Source organism: Gavialis gangeticus, unplaced genomic scaffold (genome assembly GCF_001723915.1).
Source record: "Gavialis gangeticus isolate Ggan-Ray unplaced genomic scaffold, GavGan_comp1, whole genome shotgun sequence".
NCBI lineage: Eukaryota > Metazoa > Chordata > Crocodylia > Gavialidae > Gavialis > Gavialis gangeticus.
In genome coordinates, this window is record NW_017729022.1 from 14,083,663 (window position 1) to 14,104,444 (window position 20,782).

Consider the following 20,782-nt stretch of genomic DNA (forward strand, 5'->3'; position numbering starts at 1 on the left):
TCAAATATAAGATGACTGCCCAATAATTAGATTCTATGTGTGGAAAATTCATAAGTTTGTTATCATTTTCCAGGCATACAATCTAATTATTAGAGATTTGCCTTAAATTTTTCTTGTGTCAGAGCTACAGCAGGGAAAATAAATCTGGGGGTGAAATGTTCCCCTTGACCACTCCCCTCCCCAACTTCTTCCCTTTCCAGCCCCTTCCCACCTACTGTACTATCAGACTCTGCTCTCCCCTGAGCACATGGAAGTAAGAGGCAAATTGGAAAACACTGAATTTGAAATAAACATGCCTATAGTGATCTACATTGTAGCAGGGCACTAAGGTGCCTGCTACTTGGAAAGCTGGAGTAGTGGCTCAGGTGCTGGTTGCTAGGGGCAACCAGGATGAACTGAGGGCCCACACCCGGAGAGTCAGCTGACCGGAAGGGACAGGGCTGACTACTATAAGACAGACTGGAGGCTGTGAGGGCTCTCTCTCTCTGCTGGCAGATAGGAAAAAGGAGTACTGCCTGAAGGTGGGAAGGAGAATAAGGCCTGAATGTACCTGCCGCTAGTTACACAGGTGAGAGGTGGTGTAGTTTGGAGGATGTTTAGCAAGGAGGTCTAACTTTGTGTTGTAGCCCAGGGGCTTCTGTTATTGTTTTGTTGTTGTTGTTACACCGGAAGACCGGGTGAGGCTATTAGAGGTTGGAGGAGGCCTCATAGGGGCTCCACGGTAGCATGGGGACCCCAGTGCCAGAGAGGGCACAACATTCAGGGGTGCATTGACCCCAGCCCTGAGAAGGGGAGCAGAGGATTGGGAGGGGGCCAGGTAAGGCCGAGGCCGCCTGAGCCCTAAGTGCGAGAAGCCCCAGAGTGGGCAGTTGCAAGGGCGCGGAGAGGGAAATTGACCAAACAACGTCCGGTACATCTGCGAGGCTTGGGGCATGGTACAGGGGTGGTTGGAGCCAGGCATGGCCCATAAGGCTGGGGTGCACCGAGTCACCCAAGATAGAACTAAGACTGGGATACATCAGGGCACAGTGTCAGAGAGGACTAAGGGCAGCCTCCCATAAACACTGTTAACATCAAAGACATGGCGGGTGAGATGTGAGGGTGCTTTAGCACCTACTTGGAATGGTAGGGGGCGCTAGGGGAGATCACAGCCACCCCTAAGACGCCACGCTGTCACATACATGTAGGCAAATTACTATGGGTACTCATAGAATTAGTTCATCTAGAACTGATACAGTTTACACTTTTTGAAACCGCTGCAAGTTTTAGCATAGGTACTCTGTAATCCAGTGGTCTCCAACCTTTCTAAGTAGGAGAACACCTTTGGTATTTAAAAGCAACCCAAGATCTACTGTGAGCTACCGTCCCCCCCCCCCCCCCCAAGCAGGTAAGTTCGAGGCAGAGGGAGAAAAAATTATTTGGAGGCGCGCTTCCCCAGCACGCAAGTCCCACCCAACCAGGGCCCCACTCAACTTGCCCCTGCTCCTGCCTCTGCGGCACTGTCCTTCACTGCAGGGGCCTTGATCTAGCCCCTGCCCCTTCCCTCCCTCACAACTGACCTGTTGGGCTGGTGCATGCACATGCATGCACACAGGCACTCAGCCCCCCACCCAAGCCTCGGATCAACTCCAAGTGGCTCCGAGATCTACTGCAAGAGCCTCCAAGATTTACCAGTGGATCGAGAACCACTGGTTGATGACCACTGCTGTAATCATGCTTCTAAGCAGGACCTTTGTACATATTTATATATAGTATCATTTTTTTAAAATTGTGTCTCAGGCCAAATTAGCCAAATCAGTTCCAAATTCCAACTTGGGACCATGAAATCCAGAGGCAGCCTCCATGAATTAGGTTGGTCCCTACATATAGTTCACTGGGCTGGACCCCAGCAGAGTCAACAGCTTTTCAAGCCATGCTGACCCTACAGCTCAGCACTACTCAGTAAGTGTGTGTACTCAAATAGGCCACCCACAAAGGATTCATGTGCTAACTAGCCTGTCCCCACTCACGACTGGGACTGGGTGTTCTTGTCATGAATCCTGGGATCCTCCAAAAACGGCAACCTGGTCCAGCTCCTCCTCATGGAAGGTGGGGTCATATTAATCATATGCAACAGCCTGAGAGAGGGGGTGACAGGAATTCTGGGTGAACTGTTTGGGGCCACATTTGGTGATGTCTGCCAGGCATTTAAAGCTGGTGAAGAAACAAGAATCACTGGAAATGGAAAGGAAAGGTGTAGCTCAGCTTTGGGAGCAAAGAAAAGTCAAAGATCAAAAGTAGCATTTTTTGGCACCAAAGGGAGGATGTCAGGGCTGGCTCCAATGCCAGCCTAGTATTGCAATACCTCTAGGCCCAGGGCCAGTTTCCTGAAAAGGGAACACCCAGGTAGTTCTTTTTAAAGGCCACACAAAAAAGGTTCCCATTACCATCTCAGCCTTTTTGACTCCAACATCACCAGACTGACTGATGGACCCAGAGGGGATCACCTGAACCCCACTCTGCAACTAATGGACTCTGAGAGATACCCCCAACCATGGACTACTTCACTCCACCCGGCAAGGACCCCCGTGATAGGACTCCATGGACTGAGTGACTTCTGTTCTCAAATCACTCCCTCCACCACTGCGAACTTTTGTACGGGTTTGTTTGCATCTATCCTCTTTTTCTCTCAGCATCATGATCCCCTTCCTCTACCTCTTCCTCCACCTCCAGGCTTAGATGACTAACACTGTATCTATGTAAACTAGTTGCGTTTCTCACCCCCATCCCTCCTATGTTAGTCCCTTGCTTGGGCACTCTATTTCCCTTATGGCTTTGTCATTTTTTCTATGACCCTTAACATTCTCTAATAAAACTAAATCAGTTCTTTTTGGCATCAAAGGTAGGGTGTCGGGGCTGGCTCCAGACCTCCTGGTGCCCACTTGTCATTGCAGTGCCTCCAGGCTTGGTGCCAATTCCCTGCAAAGGAAACACCCACCCATTTTTTTAAGGGCCACACACAAAAACAAAAAAGATTCCCAACAGCCTCTTGGCCTGCATTTTTGGCACTAAGTGAAGGGTGTCAGGGCTGGCTCTGACACCCAACCCTGGTTTTGCTGTTCCTCCAGGTACCAGCCTGGTATTGCAGTACCTCCAGGCCTGGCGCCAGTTTGAATACATGCCCCTTTTTTTTTTTTTTTTTTTTTAAGTGTCAAAAAAAAAAAGCTCCCATCAGCATTTTTGGCACCAAGGGAGGGTGTCAGACTTTGCTCCAGCCTCTCTGAGTGCTGGGCTGGTATTGTAGTACCTCCAGGCCCAGTGCTTGTTCCCTCCCTCTGTTATTTTTTTTTAAGGACCACACAAAAAAATCCATCTGTATGTTTGCCCAATATGGGCCATGTGTATTATAGTCATGTTCTGTGTTGGCTGCATTTAATCAACTTCATAGTTGGCTTCCATTACTGAACACACATTGCTTTAGGCAGCAGTTTAATGATGGACAATGTATTTAATGAGGTTTCCTTGTATGCAATTGTAAGATGAGGAGCTTTTTCCCTCCGGTACTGATTGGTGAGAAAAACCTTGTCTTATATTCAATCAAATATGGTAATACCTGACAATTATTTATTTATTTTTTTTTTGGAAAGTCACTCCTTAACCAGTGGACTAGCTTTCTTCTCTGTTTTCCTTTGCAGCTAGCCAGGATAGAAAGCCAATCCAGGGTAGGTTGAAGCTATCCACCTTATCTTTTGGAGTAGGAAGGAGGAAAAGCAATTCTTGGGCTTTTTCAACAAGGATTGCAATCCTCATCACATATCACAACTATGCCAAGACACTATTTCCTCCTCCTGCCTCTCACCATTGAGGACCATGCAAAGTTGTTACTGCATCAAAGAAGCCATGAGGCTGAAGGGTGTGCTGTTTGGCAGGTCACTGATTCTTCATGAATGTCTTTCAGACTTTTCCAGGAAGTGCCCAGCAGAGCAGACCCCTAATTGCAGCTGATGACTCTAGGCATTATTGTAAGGCAAACTACAATAGTATATGACCTACTAGGTTTTGAAGTTTTTATTAAGTACTGACCTTCACATGATTCTCCGCCTGGTAAAAACATGCCATTGTCATGGTAGCCATCCCTGCACTCACAGTGGTACCAGCCAGGCAGGTTAATGCAGTTAGCACGGCTGTCACATTGAACAAAGCCATCTGAACATTCATCAATGTCTGTACAGGAACAAAAAGAAAAGAAAAAAAACCCTGATGAATCAGATGCATTCTTTTGTTGACAACACCATATTTGTTGCATTACTGGGGTTTATAAAAAAATATTTTCATCCTCAGTATTGCAATAAATAAAGATGTAGCATTTTTTAATGCTTTCCATAAAACATACAGGATACCTACAAGCCTATATTAATGAATACAGACAACGATCTAATAGCTTTCTCTATTAATCATTAATAACTCATTCAATCACAATAAATGCTAGATAGCCTGCTATCTGTTATTGCCAAAGATACTAAGAAAAGAATAGGTCTCGATTCAAACAATAAGACATATTTCCAACTATTAGTCCTCTGATAGGTCCAGGCCATGCATTTCATTATTCTGTATTTCAGCAGAATACTAAAATAAAACCTGGGTCCCTGAACCAGTGAATTAATGCCCTTCTAGAGCATAGGTTACAACTACTGGGCAATGTAACTGCTTTCAAGGGAGAGTGCATGTAGCCAGAAAAAAACAGAATCTGATATTTCATCCTTGGTTATTACCTTAAATAATATGTTTTCCAAACCATGCCCGATTTTTCTTCCTTCAAATTTTATTTCCTTGGAAAGAAAAGGATAGCTTCCAAATGAACAGGTCTCCAGTACACTCTCACTTTTGCCAACATTACATTCACGAACATTTCTACAATTTCAGCTGAGAAATTTCTGATTTTCCAAGAAAATCAGCTACTCCTGTTCTCAGTGTATTGAGAACAATACTAGCCCTGTCACTTCAAACATGATTAATAACTGTTCAAACAAATAGCACGGCCCGCAGGATATAATACAACACACCCTTCTTCTCCTAACATACTATTGTAATGTGGATTTCTTAAAACAACACCTTTTACTGACTAAAATTTTCCAAAGGCTCCTTCCTTGAATGGATTTCTGGACACCTCCAGCAGATACAGCATATAGCAAGGCCTTCCTTATTGATTACTAAACACATTAATCCATTATATAAAGTGAGTATATTGTATTTTATTGTTTTCCAACAGCAGGGACTGCAATGCTGCCTAACTTATACTTCACATCATGGGTCAGATTTTCTCCTCTTACCTATGCAACATTATTTCCATTACAAAATAACAGCTATTCTCACAGAATGGACACCAAGTGGTAGACTTTACTATCTGAATGGTATTAATGACTTGGGATGTAGGAACTAAGGAATATAAATAAGAATAAATAGGGATATTCACTACCAGGAACAATAACTGTTTTTGCAGATCTGGACACTACTGTATTGTATACCAAGTATAACAGTAAACTTGAGAAATCAGCCAAGTGAGACATGGGATATACTAAGCACCCTGAAGGGAAGTGGGCTTATATCAAACAAAGGTAAGGTGTGCTTGCCTCATATATATATATTAGGACAAAAGAGGCTTATCCCCACTAGGCAGTCAAAAGTGGATGTGGTAATAGTCACATCACTTTATTGTATGCTACTGGCTACAGAAACTGGTACTACTTAACCATTCTAGCCAGCTGGGCATCTGTGTCTGGGATTGACTTTTTGACATCACTTATTTGATATCTGGTAGGTACCTACACAGTGAGTGTCTATACGAGATGCTACTGCACAGTGGTTACTGCACATTTATTTAGTACTTGTAAATTTATTTAGCAAGTGCTAAATAAATGCATAGTAACCCAGTTATTGTGTGGTAGCGCTGGTGATCATCTTTTAAGTGACACTACTGTGTAGTAGCCTAATAATACTGCACAGTAGCATATTAGCACTGTCTGTGCTGTGACACGTTACTGTGCAATATCATTAGGCTACTGCACAGTCAGCATCTCATGTAGATGTGCCCACTGACCAGTGGGACACATACATAGTGGATCAAAACTCTGCCCTAAGGCTCTCTTGGATCACATTAATGTGATCCGTTATTTCTATAGAAGGGAGTGTATTCTTAAAAAAATGCAATCCGAGATGTAGAAGGGCAAAATATGTAAATCTTCCAGCACCATCAGTCTTCCTTCTCGTGAATAAAATTAAGTTGAAATCCAAAGATTCCTTATTCATACTAGGCCTGTGTGAAGCAGCCAGTATTCGATTCAGATTCAGCTGATTTGGGGGACAGTGATCTGATTCAGTGATTCGGATCACTGTCCTGAATCGATTTGGAGTCTGGAGGGGGACTTCTTTTTGGGTGTGCTCCCCCTGGTGCCAGGCTGAGAAGGAAGAAGGGCAAGGAGGTGCTGCCTCCTAAGATGCAGCAGCATCACTGTGGTGGCGAAGTGTTTCACGTTCTTGCCCCAGCTGATCTGCCTTCAGCGGTGCTGGCAGGTAGCATACCTGGGATCATCTGCCAACTCAAAATGATCTCACACTACACTACCTCCCCACACTTCTGGGTTGAGGGTGGGGATCCTGCCTTATCCCCCTCCTCAGCAGGCAGAGGCACAACAACAGGGGAAGCTGAGCCACCTGTCCCCACAACCTCCTCCAAGGTGCCTTCTGGAGAAGGAGACCTGCCTCTAAGGAAACTTTGAGGGGTGTGGAGCAAAAACTCAGATTCCCCTTCCTTCCCCAGAATTTCCCTGGCAATGGCACTTGGTTCCCCTACTTCCAGATCCAGCTCTTCCTCTGGCACTAGAAGGCTCACACTGCAAGCTGAAGCTGAGATGGAGAAGACTGTCATGCTGGTACTGGTAGCTATTTCTGGAGGTGGTGCAGGTGCAGGGACAGGTACTGCTCCCATCTCCTTGCTCCCACTGGCAGAAGAAGACTCATGGCTGCCAGGAAAAAGTGTGCATCTATGTTTGGGGGGGAGGGGGAAATTGCAGCTCTCCTCCTTCTCCCTCCCCTGTCAAAAGACCTGGCACCTGCCTTTCCAGCATGCTTCATAATGTTTGCTGTGCTGGAAAATGTGTGTATGTGTAATATATTTTCTGTTTAATATATGTGTGCATGTGTGTGTAATATATGTGCTTTCCTGCACAGTGATGGATGAGACACTGCTAGGGATAACATGGCTTTCTTTTTAAAAAAGTGTGTGTGGGGGGGAAATAAAAAGAACAAATAAGAGGATTTGGGGAGAAGAATAAGTTGGAAGGAATGGATTGGATAGGGATTCTAGACAAAGGTAATTATTAAGGTGTAGCCAATCCTTTCCAAGAAGAGAGACTAGCAAGAGAATGACTAGGAAGCCAGCCACTGCAGCTAGTACCTTTCACATGCTTCCAGACAGACAGCTTATATGCTGCTTCTACATCCTCCCCCAGAGCACTGTGATTGGAAGGTAACTCAGGGAAAGATCACAGTCACTGGCCAGCTACAGGTGTCATTATCAGAGCACTCTTTTCCCCACTCCTCCCCACCCGTTCTCAGTTCCTGTTTCCCCGCAAGCAAGACCACCTTCTGAATTGCCGAATCACCGGATCTTTTCCAAATCGATTTGGATGCTGCAAGTTGATTCAGAGTTTTTAATGGGTCTCATGATTTGATTCCGATTCGATGATTCAGCCACCAATTCAGACCAAATCTTCTCCAAATCAAATTGGCGACCAAAGCTTTGCACACCTCTAATTCATACACATATCAGTTTGAAGGAGTTGAAATAATAAGCGTTTTGTAAGTACACCTTCTTGTGTATCTCTCATTCAACATCCACATTTTTTTCTACCTGCATTATTTCTGTAGGGTCTGGGAGCAAATTGCTGTTGTGTGTTTTAGGTACATGTGAAGTCGACTCACATACTACACTCTTGTATTAAAAGGATTGCATTAATAGTTATTTTTTTTCAATGTTAACTCATTACTGTATTGACTTTAAAGTGGTTTACAACTAATTGTAGTCTACTACATCTGGTTAATATAGCTCATCCCGATCATTGCCTTCTCTGTCAAAGATTACTCTATGCTACAACAATGCTCGCTAGAATTACATTCTAATATAATTTATCTCAATGAAACTTTTATGGTCAAAAGGTGTCCTTACTCTGTATTAGGAACTTAGAAATAAGAATCCCTTAGTGCAAAAAAAATCACCAGAATCTTCAATTTTTGCAATCCATCCCAAGTTATCAATAAACTAAGTCCTGCTACAGGACTCAGAAAAGGCAAATCTTTACAACTTTCAGCGGTGTAGTCTGTCTCTCAGATGGTACAAACTCTGGCCTTTCTCTGGTGAGGAGCCAGGAGACAGTGAGACTTCAGAACAGTTTTGAGAGATCAGAGAAAGATCAATGAGAATTATGTTGCTGGGGTGATAAAAGGCTGCTTTGCAGTCTGCACCTTATGCTATTGGTGTTCCCTTGTTCTCTTAGACACTGGCAGATTGTAAGGCAAAAAAAAAAGAAAGAAAGATCTGAAACCTAGAACTTCCCACATCACTGAGGAGTGTACAGTTTGAGAGTTAGCTTGCTTGTGAGTGCATGATCTAAGTTATTGTGCTAAAGGCTTGGGATCATATATTGAATACATGACAGCCTGTTGGGGTTGGTCAAAGCTACAACCCCCCCAAAATCAATGAAGTATGTAGTCTCAAAGGTGGAAGGAAGTAGAGTACTGTTGTTGTTCAGACTGGATGCGAATCTTTATGGTTGCTACTTAATCATATGCATTAAAAATACTAGACTGTACATTTCTCCTACTGAAATGTAGAATTTATTTATTAGGAATGATGGGGAAGAAAGGGGGTTATGTAGGTTATAGAGGCAGATATGAATTAAAGAGGGCTAGTGTGTCTCTCTTCAGGACAATTTTTTTTTTAATCTGTAAATCTTATAATTATGAATACAGCATTGCAGGCACAGGGTTTATGCATTTTGATGAGCTCACTTACTGATTATATTCAGGAAAAACAAGCCTTGAATGACATGTCAGCATTGGTAAACTGACAGCCAAAGTAGCTATTCTGTATTTATTTGCAAACTAACTGACAAACCTATATCACAAGAAATACTACTTGGGATGAAGTGCTTTTACAGATGCCAATAAACAAAGAAATGCATTCCTCCAGTTTCCTTATTGCAGTATAAAAAGTTGTTGGGTGAAGTTATGTACAAATGCCTACCATGAAATGTGCTGATGGAAGCATTCTGTTGGTCTTTACGAACTGTCATATTCTTGACAGATTGCTTGCCTGAATACCATTCTATTGTAACCATTTTTTGCAACAATGCCAAATAATCCATTAATCTTTAAATGGTTTTGCAGTAAATAAAAGAAATCCCTGAGTTTCTCACTACAACTATCCTCAAAAAAATATTTTCCAGAATGTTTCTTGGTGGAATACAGATTTCTTTCAGTGAGAAACCACGTCCTAAGGATCCAAAAATGTTAAGCTTTAATTACAAAAGAATCTAGCTATGTCAGAAGACAAATTCACAACTCTGTTAAAACACGAAGAAAATGCTGAAGGACAGCATTTTAAAAAGCTGAAGTGCTGATTTCATGGAAAAATCTGACATTTGGATAAAAGGATTTCTATTTTCAAATGGGCATAGGATGGCTCAGGAAGTGTTATGTGAGGATCTACAACTAAAATGATCTTATTAGTATGGGGAAAGCAGCCAGAAGTAATTTTTCTCTTTCCCGTGGTGAAATGTTCTCCTATGAATCATCTTGCAGCTGCTCAGTCAGAGGTGTGAGTTGACAGGGGAAGAAGAACTGATTGAAGTTTTGCCTGGCCAGTGGCTATAGTATATCAGTGGGCTATGTGGAACATTAACAGCTCTAATGAAGTCCTGTTTTATGCTGTACTGGTTAGGCACAAGAAAATGGAATGCTACCCTATATAAGGAGGTTACTGAAAAAGCCATTACTCTAACTTTTTGATCTAAAAATCCCTTGTAAAGAATGGCACAATTCAATGAAGGGCTGTGCTGGGCACGTGCTTTGTTCAGAGGACACTGGTGACGTCTGAAAGCAGGTAGGCAAAACTGACACAAACTGACACAGAACCAATTTATATCAACTGGAATGATCAAACTCCATCTTATACTAGCAAGGTAGACAAGTGCCTCTCCTGTCTCCTCTGAAAAAGCTAGATATACTAGATATGTTTTCAGCCATTTCTTATGTAATTAGCGTGACACTGTTAATTAAAGGTATTTAACTTCCATGTCTGTGAGAATGTTTAACAAAGGGTCTGGACAGTGGCACAGGAAGTCATGGTAGGGGGAGGAAGGAGGATGGAGGCTTGCATGTCTCAAGCCATGTAGAAAAAAGGAAGACTGTAGGATACAGCATGTGAAGTAAAAGACAACATGTACAACCTACAACTTGTCAAGCCACGGGCATTTGCTGCTTAGGTCTTCGGGTGGAATACTGGCCTAATTTAAATCAATGGCAAGGCTCCCACTGACTTCAGTGGAGAGAGGATTTCACCCTGTGCCTTTTTTCCATATCTCCTATCCTTCCATGTTGAGTAGCAAGACTTTACCAAGGCAGCTGGTGGAAGTAATCCTCCCCCTCAGGCTGGGGAGCAGCTGTAAAGTCCACTCACTACCAATGTGATAGTCCAAGGCTCCAGCAGCCCCTGCAGCATTATAGCTCAGTAGAAATGGGCTAATTTCTGCCAGTGAAATATAGTCTGGAACCATCTTTCCCAGAATCTAGGGCTCTGGAAGAGCAAAAGAGAGTGTAGACTTCGCCTTTATCTCCGAAATCTGGCATTCCACTGTGACAAAATGTGGCAACTTGCCTTCAAGCGCGATTTTGCTTAAAAATAACTAAGTTAAGCATACTTGTGATTCTTAAAATTAAAAATCAGCCACACGAATCATTTTTGGACTTCCTTGCTCTTTCTTTTGACTGAAAAACACTTCCAAAATCTTGTTAACTGAAGCTATTCTAATAAAATATGCACATAACTATTATGCCTGGCATTTCCAAATTTTTGACATGCATCTCCCTTTGGCATGAAAGAAGACTTTATTCCTTTTAAATCATTATGATTTATACCAAAGAAACACTTGTTTCCTAAGCTATGACAATAGGTTCACCTTGCCCATTGGGAAATGGAGAAAAAGCTGGTGCTAAAGAGCTTCAATTTAACAGCTATTTGCTAATTACCAACAAAAATCAAAGAACAACCTAACATTCAGAATGGTATAAAATTGCCAGCTTTTATCCAGCTGTAGGCACAAATTCCCATGTGTGGTCAAGCTTGGCTTAGCACAGATCCAGGGAGTGTGCAAGAGACAGGTTTACACCATCTTCTCATTTCTCTGACTTCAAGAGTTGTTGAGAGAGGCAGGCCCCAAGAGTGATGTTACTAATTCATATTTAACGCTGAGCATCCAATTCTTCTCTCAGGGATGCTTATGTAAGACCTCTAACATCAGTGGGATTGAACTAGTATAACAGGGAAGAACTCAATCATAACAATCTTTGCATTATAAACCAACACACAACATATTTCAAATCAACAAAAACTGAGGCCTGATAATGCTTACTTCTTAAGAAGATAGCAGCAAATTCCAATATTGTGAATATTGTGTGAATATTTTTAAGATAGTCTTTTTTCCATCCTGGTAGTTTTCCTGGGGAAGGGTTCCACTGCACCCAACGTTCTTTGGATATATATCTACACAGCAACTTGAAGGTGTGATGATAGTATATGCTAGCATGCCTCTCCTAGCTTCATCTGACTAGCACCGGTAACAGGAAGTGACAATCTTGGTTTTAGCAACTAGAATGCAAACGCAAACCTTCCAGGAACCCTGGAAGGGTATTTAAGTCCAGTTATTAGCACATGCCTTTGATAAGCAAACTTATTTCAAAACATATCACAGTAGAACACAATAGGTTTAGGAGACATACCAATTTCAAAGTTAGGTAAAAATATAGGTAAACACAAAATGGTCTTTTCCTACCAGGAGCCATTTGAACAACCAAATACCAGCATTGTTTTAGAAACAACTTTTTTTCAACAAACGTGGAAAAGGTAAGTGTTACCTACAAATGGCAAGATTTATTATGGAAAATAAAATGCCAAGGAATGTGTCACATGATGCCTGGATTTTCCAAACCTGTTTATCTCATCCCAGATTTCAGAAAATACTGTAGGCAATAAAGAAAGACTTTATTCCATGCAAAAAGATAGTAAATACACACAAAATCCAATGAATAATGTATTTGCTGCAATGTTTTGGAGTATCTGTGAAAATGTTTTATTTTCCCTGCTGGAAGTTCTAGCTTACTCTCTTTTACATTTAAAAAATAGAAAATTGTTTTCATTGGTTTTCTTGTAATAGAGAAGTTCTAATAAGATGAGTGCTGAGCAGATCCTGCTGTTCAACTGGACCTTTGATTTGAGATCTTACACAGATCTCAGGCCCCAATGGGGAAACATAACAGCCAGAAACAAGTTCAATATACAGCAGTGAACTCTCCATTAAAACAAGATACCAGCCTTTGGGAGTTCCATACTGCTCCATTACGTCTAAACTGTATGAATATAAACATGATACAGAGAACATGAAAAACAGAAGAAAACAGAAGTCGAGATAGCTCAGCTAAACCAAGAAGAATCCTGTTTTACCAGAAAACCAAAGTTGTTCTGAGTGCCTTTTAAATGTGTTTTGAAAAGACCACACAACTCCTCTTTTCTAAGGCTGCTACTTGTAGCCAAATGACCTTTCCTCCTTGAATAAAAAAAACCTACAGCCTATTTTCTTTTAGAACTTCATTCTGCTACATTGAGGTTACTGTGAATGTTTAAAAACCAGGTATTGCATCCTGAGTATGATCTGACCTTCATTCACTGCATAGCATCTCACATCTACTGAGATCCAACTGAGCCACAGACCTGTAGATATTACTGTATGTGTACTTCAGCATTCCAATAAAAATTAAAGGGAGAGAAAAATAATCTTTCAAATACGAAGAATCGGACTATGGACCAAGCTGGTGTGTGAGGTGCAAAAAAGAGGAAAACATTGTGGAAGAGTACTTTTTCAGCTTTCTCATCTTGTATTTCAGCACGGCCCAACCCTTGAATGAAAGGACTGCACTATCATACAAATACAAGCCATCTCAAATAAGATGCAAGGGAAATGATAAATATGGTGCCATGGTCCCTCTCCCTTCCCCTGCACCACCTTTGGAGTTGAATGGTCAGCATAGGAAGAAGTGATTTTTGAGATCTTTTAATGGGTTGTTGATGTGTCTCCCCTCCATATTCTCCCCCCCAGAACTCAAGCAGGAATTTGGCTGAGTCAGCTGAAAACCATAATCTGGACCAAAGGGTAACAAATTAGTTAGAGCATGGGACATAAAAGTCATTTTCAAATTACTTCAACAGGTTGAGTTTATGCTGCAGTTTTGTTCTTCACTACAAATTCTTACTGTCAGGCTGCATGAAAGGATAAACCTATCGATGAAACAGGTCATTATTTTTTGTATCCTAGCAAGAGCACAATTGCATTTTTTAAAGTACCCTGTCCATGGAAAACTAATTTAGGTCCATTAATGAAAAGGAAGCAAAATGTGATTGAAGATGTAATACGGAATTATAGTTCATTAATTCTTCAAGTATGTAATTTTCCAGAGTCCTGATCCCCCATTGATTTCTGCACACCCCCATAGGTCCTGCTAAATGCCAGCAAAAGGAAATTCAATCGTGTTGTTATTTCATGTGTGGCAGTGGCAGTGCTCCAAATTTAGATAGAAACATTATGAAAGGGATTTTTCCAGTGACTGCTTCACCATGCAGCCCTGTTAACATTTCTTTGTTGTCAAAAATTGATCAATCACAAACCCACAGACAACTGAGACTATGACAGTTTCTCATTATGCAGCCAATACCATCAAAGGATATGACACTTGTAACAATTGAAGATGATAATTCAGAACACCTAATTAGGTATGATGAATTGGATGTATGCTTGAATAGTTAAAAAAAAAATAAAAATCGGGTAGTATTTTTTTTTTACCAGAATCTATTAAATTGGTTATGTCAGTGCCCATTAAAGAGTTAAGGCTAATTGATAGTAGTGACTTCTATTTTTAGATGCTAAGATGCCGTTTTGCTGTCAGTTTGTCTAAATTCTGTAGTGCAGCAGTTAATCTTTAAGCTAATTTAATGCTTTGGTTTCAGTATCACTTCTACTTCAAAAAAGGAAACTTTCTTCCTTAGACAGCATGAATTTGTCCACCTCTTCCCTCACAGCCCTCAGCAAGGTACATGGAAATAGTCATTTAGGTTTCATGAACTTTTTTGAGACTTACAATACTTTATTTGCATATGTACAAAAAGGGTAAATTCACAAGCAGTGCTCTGTAAAAATGCTGTCAATTAGTATCTATTGGTAGCTGAAGTCTCAAGTGCTTACACAAACATATTTTGGCCAAACAGAAAACAATTCATTTTGCAGGGTACTTTCTGACTCTCACTCTGAAAGGTCTATGCAAGGATTCTCAATGCATCAGCAGAACCCTCTTTGAGGAGAATGAAAGTTTGATACACAGATCAAATATGTGCCCTCAAGTTTTTATACAATATGCTGGATGCCAAATATTTCAAGTCAAATTCTGGCCATAGCTCACAGTGGCACATAATAGAGAACCTGCTTCAAGTATTAGGTGCTTTAACCAAAGTTTCTGAGGGGAATTCTATCAGCTCCATTGAGCTTTGTTCCAGACTCCAAGGCTGCATCCTGACGAGCATGGATGTGCAGTATGTGGTGCTGCAGATCTGTCTATGGTGCCACACACTACATAGGCAGGCTTCCCCTGCACCACTACTTCGTAGCGCAGTGGATTTTTTTGATCCTGGGAGACCCTGAAGTAAAAAAAAATGCCAAAAAAAGGGGTGGTACATGTTGCAGCAGTGTGTGCCACCCAAAACCGGAGCTTGGACAGAGGGAACCACACTCCAGCTCCTGGCCAGGGTCCCAGCAGCAGAAGCACTGTGGCTGGTAGCTAAAAGTAGCTAATTTTACACATACTTTTTCTTAACCTAGAAAATAAAATGTACTAGGCATATGTATTCATATATTTTGGATACCCACATAACGACAGCAAGAGTGGGGGATACAAAAATAAAAGATATAAGGAAGGGAAGTGCTACAGACTTTATTTCCACTAATAGGAGAATGGTTCATAATTCATGAGAGTGTTTATAGTGAATTATGAAGGTCATTCCTGATTTGTGTTATATAATGGAAAGAAATTCTATTGTTACACTGCCCAGCTGCACATTACACGTTCTATTTATACCATGTTGCATTTCAAACAGCTCAATAATTCAAGTATTTAGTATTTTAATAAATGAAGAGCTTTCTTCTGAAAACAATATCATAAATATTTGGATGAATTAAAAATTCCTCCAAAGGCATTTTTAATAAAACACTAGAATGCTTCGCCTCTTCAAACTTTTTTTTGTAATATGCTACTTTTGGGTTTTGCAATGCTTTTTGTGGATCTTCTCTACAGAGGAGTATAGTATTGAATCAAGCAAAGGAAAAAAAATCTTCTTAAAAATAGCTAAAACTTCTAGCATTTTCAGCCACAGAATCAGTAAAAAAATATGTTTTACTATTTAAAATCCAGTTAATCTGAGGAAGTAAAGAAAATTTAGAATTTCAGGGAGCATGACCACTCAAAGGGAAAAATGGAATGGAAAAAAGGACTAGTTAAAACACACATACAAACACTGCCCTGCTGCGGGGGTGAGGAGCCATGGGGGAGGGCAGCAGGGCAGGAACCCGAGCCTGCAGTGGGCATGCTATCCCCACCCTGTACACAGATCTGGGAGGCATGGGTCACTGCCCCCCAGGAGTGCACACAGTAGCGAGGAGCCAGCTCCTCCACCTTGCCCCCCTCACAAGCTGCCCAAAACCCTGTCCTGCTCCCTGGGGCCCTGTCACTGCATATTGCTGCCCTGGGTGCCAACCCCCACACACCCACAGGGTTGGGCAGCAGCAGCCCCAGTGCTGCACAGCTCCCTTCCTCCCTCCCTATGGGAGCCTCAATCCTGCGCACTTACCTGTGGAAGCTGCACACAGCAGGTTACAACAGGTGGAGTAGTGGAGGCTGGGACCAGCAACTTCACTGGCCCCAGCAGCCTTAACTGGGATCCTGGGTGCTGGAGAAGTTTGCAGCTGTGGTGCTTTTGCAGCTGGGAGGCTGGCTAGCAACTGGAGTGTGGCTCTGGCTGGCCAAGCTCTGGTTTTGGGCAGCGTGCACTGCCACCATGTGTGCCACCCTGCTTTTTCTCCTGACGTCAAACCCTCCCCCCCCGCACTACAAGGTAGCAATACAGGGAACGTTTGCATGTGCGGCCACATACCGCACTGCTACACTCATCTGGACATAGCCACACTGCTTTTGGCAGCAGTTTAATTATAGCCAATGTATTTAATGGGTTTTCTTTGTATGTGAATGTAAGATGAGAGGCTTTTTTCCCCATGCTGATTGAAGGAAAAAACCTGGTCTTGTATTCGAGTAAATACTGTGAAAAAGTATGAATATTATCTGAAATATTCTTTTCTGCTTCAGTTCAGTTCATGTTGTGGATAGGTAAAACTAAGTTCAGTCAACACTTATTTTTGAAGTAGTGACAGACATGTCTGCAAGACAAAATGAACTCTTTAAAATGTCTTAAACTTTCGTGGTTTTTTTCCCCTTCTGCTTTTAAAAGGGAATCTACGATGGCAGCTGCAGCCAAGTTTACTGAAACCATTTTGAAAATGCTTAATTTTCTTCAAAGAAAGCTTGCAAGAGTAATTATAATTAAAGAGAGCATTTTAAAGCAAAATCAAACTTTCAAAACTTCTAAAGCCACCAGCTGTTTGGTTTCCTCTCACTGGGCACGTCTACATGAGACACTAAATGTGCAGGAGCCTAATAATACTGTGCAGAACGTATCACAGTAGAAGCAGTGCTAATAGACCACTGTGCAGTATTATTTGACTACTGCACAGTAGTGTCAATAAAAAGGCATGCACTGGTGCTACTGTGCAGTAATGCTGGTTATGGCACATTGATTTAGTACTTGGCTACACAAGTACCAAACTTAATGCGCTGAAACTACTGCACATTGATGAACGTGCAGATGCACCCACTGACTGCAACAGTTACTAAGATTAGTTATTCTAAATAATGCAACCAATCAGAAACAAACAGATTAATAAAAGTACAGCTTATCCAGTTGCTTATTTTACAGCTGATTAGCCTGAAAGACTTGACTTTTTCTGCGCTGTTATTACTAATTTTGGAATAGATTAATCTGTAATTTAAAAATCTTAACTATAAAGATTTTTTGTCTAGCAAATTAATGATTGATTTGTTTATAGAAATTCCATATGGGATAATATGATGAAACCAACAGCTCATCCTTTGCCAATGGTATTAAGCATTGTTCAATAGAAAGAGTATGGGAGCATAATTCAGGAGTGCTATTCTTACATTTCTGCCATTAAATAACCTCACATGATTCTTGATGCTCACTTAATTTGTCTTTGTCTTATTCCTCACATCTACAACGTGGGGATAACAATGTTTACCATACTTCATAGTTTGTAAAATGAATTAAGATTTGTGGCTGAAAAATCATTGGGGGTAATATTAAGATCTGTAGGCAACATGTGACTTATCAGCATTTCTCTTGGCTTTCCAGATTTAGAGTACCTGAAGACTGATGAACCCATTTGGCTTATCTATAGTAATTATTATGGTGAAGAATATTGCTTCATAGAAATTATGTAGTCATATTTGATTTAATTGCATATCTTTTAAGTTGCACAGAGACAAGATCACTGAGTTCAAAACACTGAGGCTTCATTATGCTACCTGCTACTAGATTGTCTTAAGCATGGGCACTGCACTATAAGAGATGGGGAACATATTTTTTATTAATATGCAGTAGGATGACTGTATTGCTGCTGCATGGTAGAGTAACACATACATCCATAAACTTTGAAAGAAACAGAAAGGCAGTATGTTCTGCAATTGAAACTGCCATCAACAGCAGCTTTACTGCCTTACAAATTACAGCTAACTATTTTTAACCAGTTCAGGGTTGGTTGACATGGTAAATGAGAGTCCACAGAAAAAAAGACCATAAATCATAGTTTTGTGTTTTTAGTAGGATTCCTTATATTTCATGGGTTCATAGACCACCCTACAACATTCTTTTATGGGGCCCTTTTCTTTTTCGTCTGAATTTATCTAAACCATACCAAATCTGGAAACTGTATGGGCCATTCTGCTCAGCACCAAATTAGATTTTGTATTTCAGTTTGCATACTGACATTCACAATGGTCAAAGTAATTTAAAGTGAAGGATTTTATGGACAACACTACTGTATTCTGCTGGTGTTTTTTAAGAACAATTGTGGAGTCGTGATTGAATGTAGCACGGGCAAACATAAATCACTTTAGTTCAAGTTATTTCAAGATAGGCCATCCTAAACAGAACATTCTGCACACTGAATTTCATTGTGCTATTTATATACATTTTACATGTGTATTTTATACATGGTATTTCAGCATTATCTTCTTACTGCACATATCTGTATTTCTCTTGCCTCTTTTACTGCTTGGTACTTTGCATCCTTGCAAAAAAATCTCATTCTTCAGCAGTTAGAACTTTCCTCAACAATTCGTGATTGATTTTACACACACACACACACACACACACACACACACACACACACACACTTCCTGTTAGTTAGTAAATGTGAAGGCAAGTGTAAATCTAATAGACAATTGGCTCTACTTTTGCAGGCAGGTAATTAGCTGAAGTTTGATAGTACTGTGTACTACAATGACAATTCATCCAACATACATTCATTGTCTGCTAAATTTAATCTGCAATGAGGGATCTGCAGCATTACTTTTCCCTCAAGACTACAATTCTCTCCAGTGCTTATCAGACTACCAGCATCAAATACCACAGATTCTTAGGCCAGTTTATTAATCGAATTCCGAAGACCCATTCTAAATTCAAAGTGCCTCCTTCTCTATAAAACTCATTTGGGGGCTCTTGGAGACAGTGAAGGGAAATTCTGCATATTGAGTCTCCTGTTCTTTTCCCTTTGTGTAACCCAGGTGGTAAGCGGCTGGTACCCCCTCTTCAATTGAAGGGGTGTCAGCGGATGCGTGTATGCTGTGGGAGCATGACAGCCTAGCTGCAGGCCAGCTCACCTCTTTTCCCTACAGAGCACAGCAGGGACCAGGGACACCCAGTGATACTTAACCATTTACAGGTTTAAGTATACAACATTATATAAAACTTCTAAACATACACTTATATACATACATATACATATGCTATTTACAAATGTAGGTTTACAAAGACAATAACCATTGTCAACCATGAACTCAGGCACAGGCCTCGGTCCCCTGTGAACTTCCAGTTAGTATGCAGCACCTGCCCTCAACAGGGCCCTCCAGGCAGCAAGTGTGGGGACACTCAGTGATAAAACACAGGTTAGACAGCAAATCAACAAAGGAAAATCTGGCAGTGACGAACAAAAACAGAACTTGCAGTGATATTACATCCAATGGGATACCAATACATAATGATAACCAATACAATAAATTCAGGTATAGAGTCAGGGCTGAGCTAGCAGACCCTACTAGCAGGCTAAATAGAGCAGCTTACAATCCTCTCATAATGCAACATTAAAGATGCAAGTTTACAATGAAAATCCCAACAAAACAAGGAACCAGAACACAACAATGGCACAGCAGCTGTGCCCAAAGAAGTGGTACCAGGGGAAGGAACCCACTACCTTAAAGGAATACCATCACCCTCTCCTAGGCCACAGCTAGGAGAGGCCCCATAATCATGGAAACCACCCTTAACAAACAGGGGGAGCTCTAGGTTTCTCTTTACTCCCATGGGAAGTCATTCCCCCTCCACGTCAGGGACTTCCCTTTGATCACCCAAATGGGGGAGAGCACCATCTCCCCTGTGGAAATCCCCTTCCCAGGTAACTCATGACTCCCAGCAGCTTTGGAGGTTTAGGCTTATCTCTATCTGTGGGCTGGATGTAGTGCATCCTCCTTTGCTGGAGTGGTCAACCTGCCTGGCTGCCGCTCACTGAAGGAAGGCCCAAGTGGCTTCATGCAGCCACCGAGGCCTGTCAGCTCTCTCTCTCTGCTCCATGCACCGAAGGGGTGCCTGCCTCGTGCAGGGATGGGGACCCACATTGCCTCATGCAGCCATGGTGTACTGTCAGTTCTGCTCAGCTCTCTCTGCCCTGTGCACTGCCCTATGCACCAATCTGTACACCGAGGGCTCCTGCCTTGTGAAGGGTTGAACCCGCCTGTGTGCTGGGCACACGGGCTTTTATTCCCTCTGGACACTCCACCCCCAGATTGGAAACAAACCAATAAGAAAGTCTGAGGGGTTAGTTCCTCCCTTAGGTCCTCTTCTTTACCTCACCCCTAGGTCAGGGCTGGGCAAGCCTTCCTCCTGCCTTCTTCTGATTGGTGGGGAAGGGAAATGTCCCTACCAATCAGCCTGAGCCATCTGGCTCAAGCCATCAAGCCAGACTGCTGCCAGACAGCCTGCCACATCTGGCAGTTGGGGAGCAGGAGCGAGGGGAGCAGGGTGCAC

The 20,782-nt window shown here is 41.8% G+C and overlaps 1 protein-coding gene across 1 annotated transcript in view; it reads right to left on the reverse strand.

Annotated features, from left to right (window-relative positions):
- NELL2 (neural EGFL like 2) overlaps nucleotides 1–20,782 on the reverse strand; it is a gene marked incomplete at its 5' end in the record, with an annotated part of 388,108 nt that overhangs the window by 51,669 nt on the left and 315,657 nt on the right. The window contains one exon of the mRNA XM_019515772.1: nucleotides 4,063–4,203. Within this exon, the coding sequence (XP_019371317.1) occupies nucleotides 4,063–4,203 (141 nt within the window). The remainder of the gene's footprint in view (nucleotides 1–4,062; nucleotides 4,204–20,782) is intronic.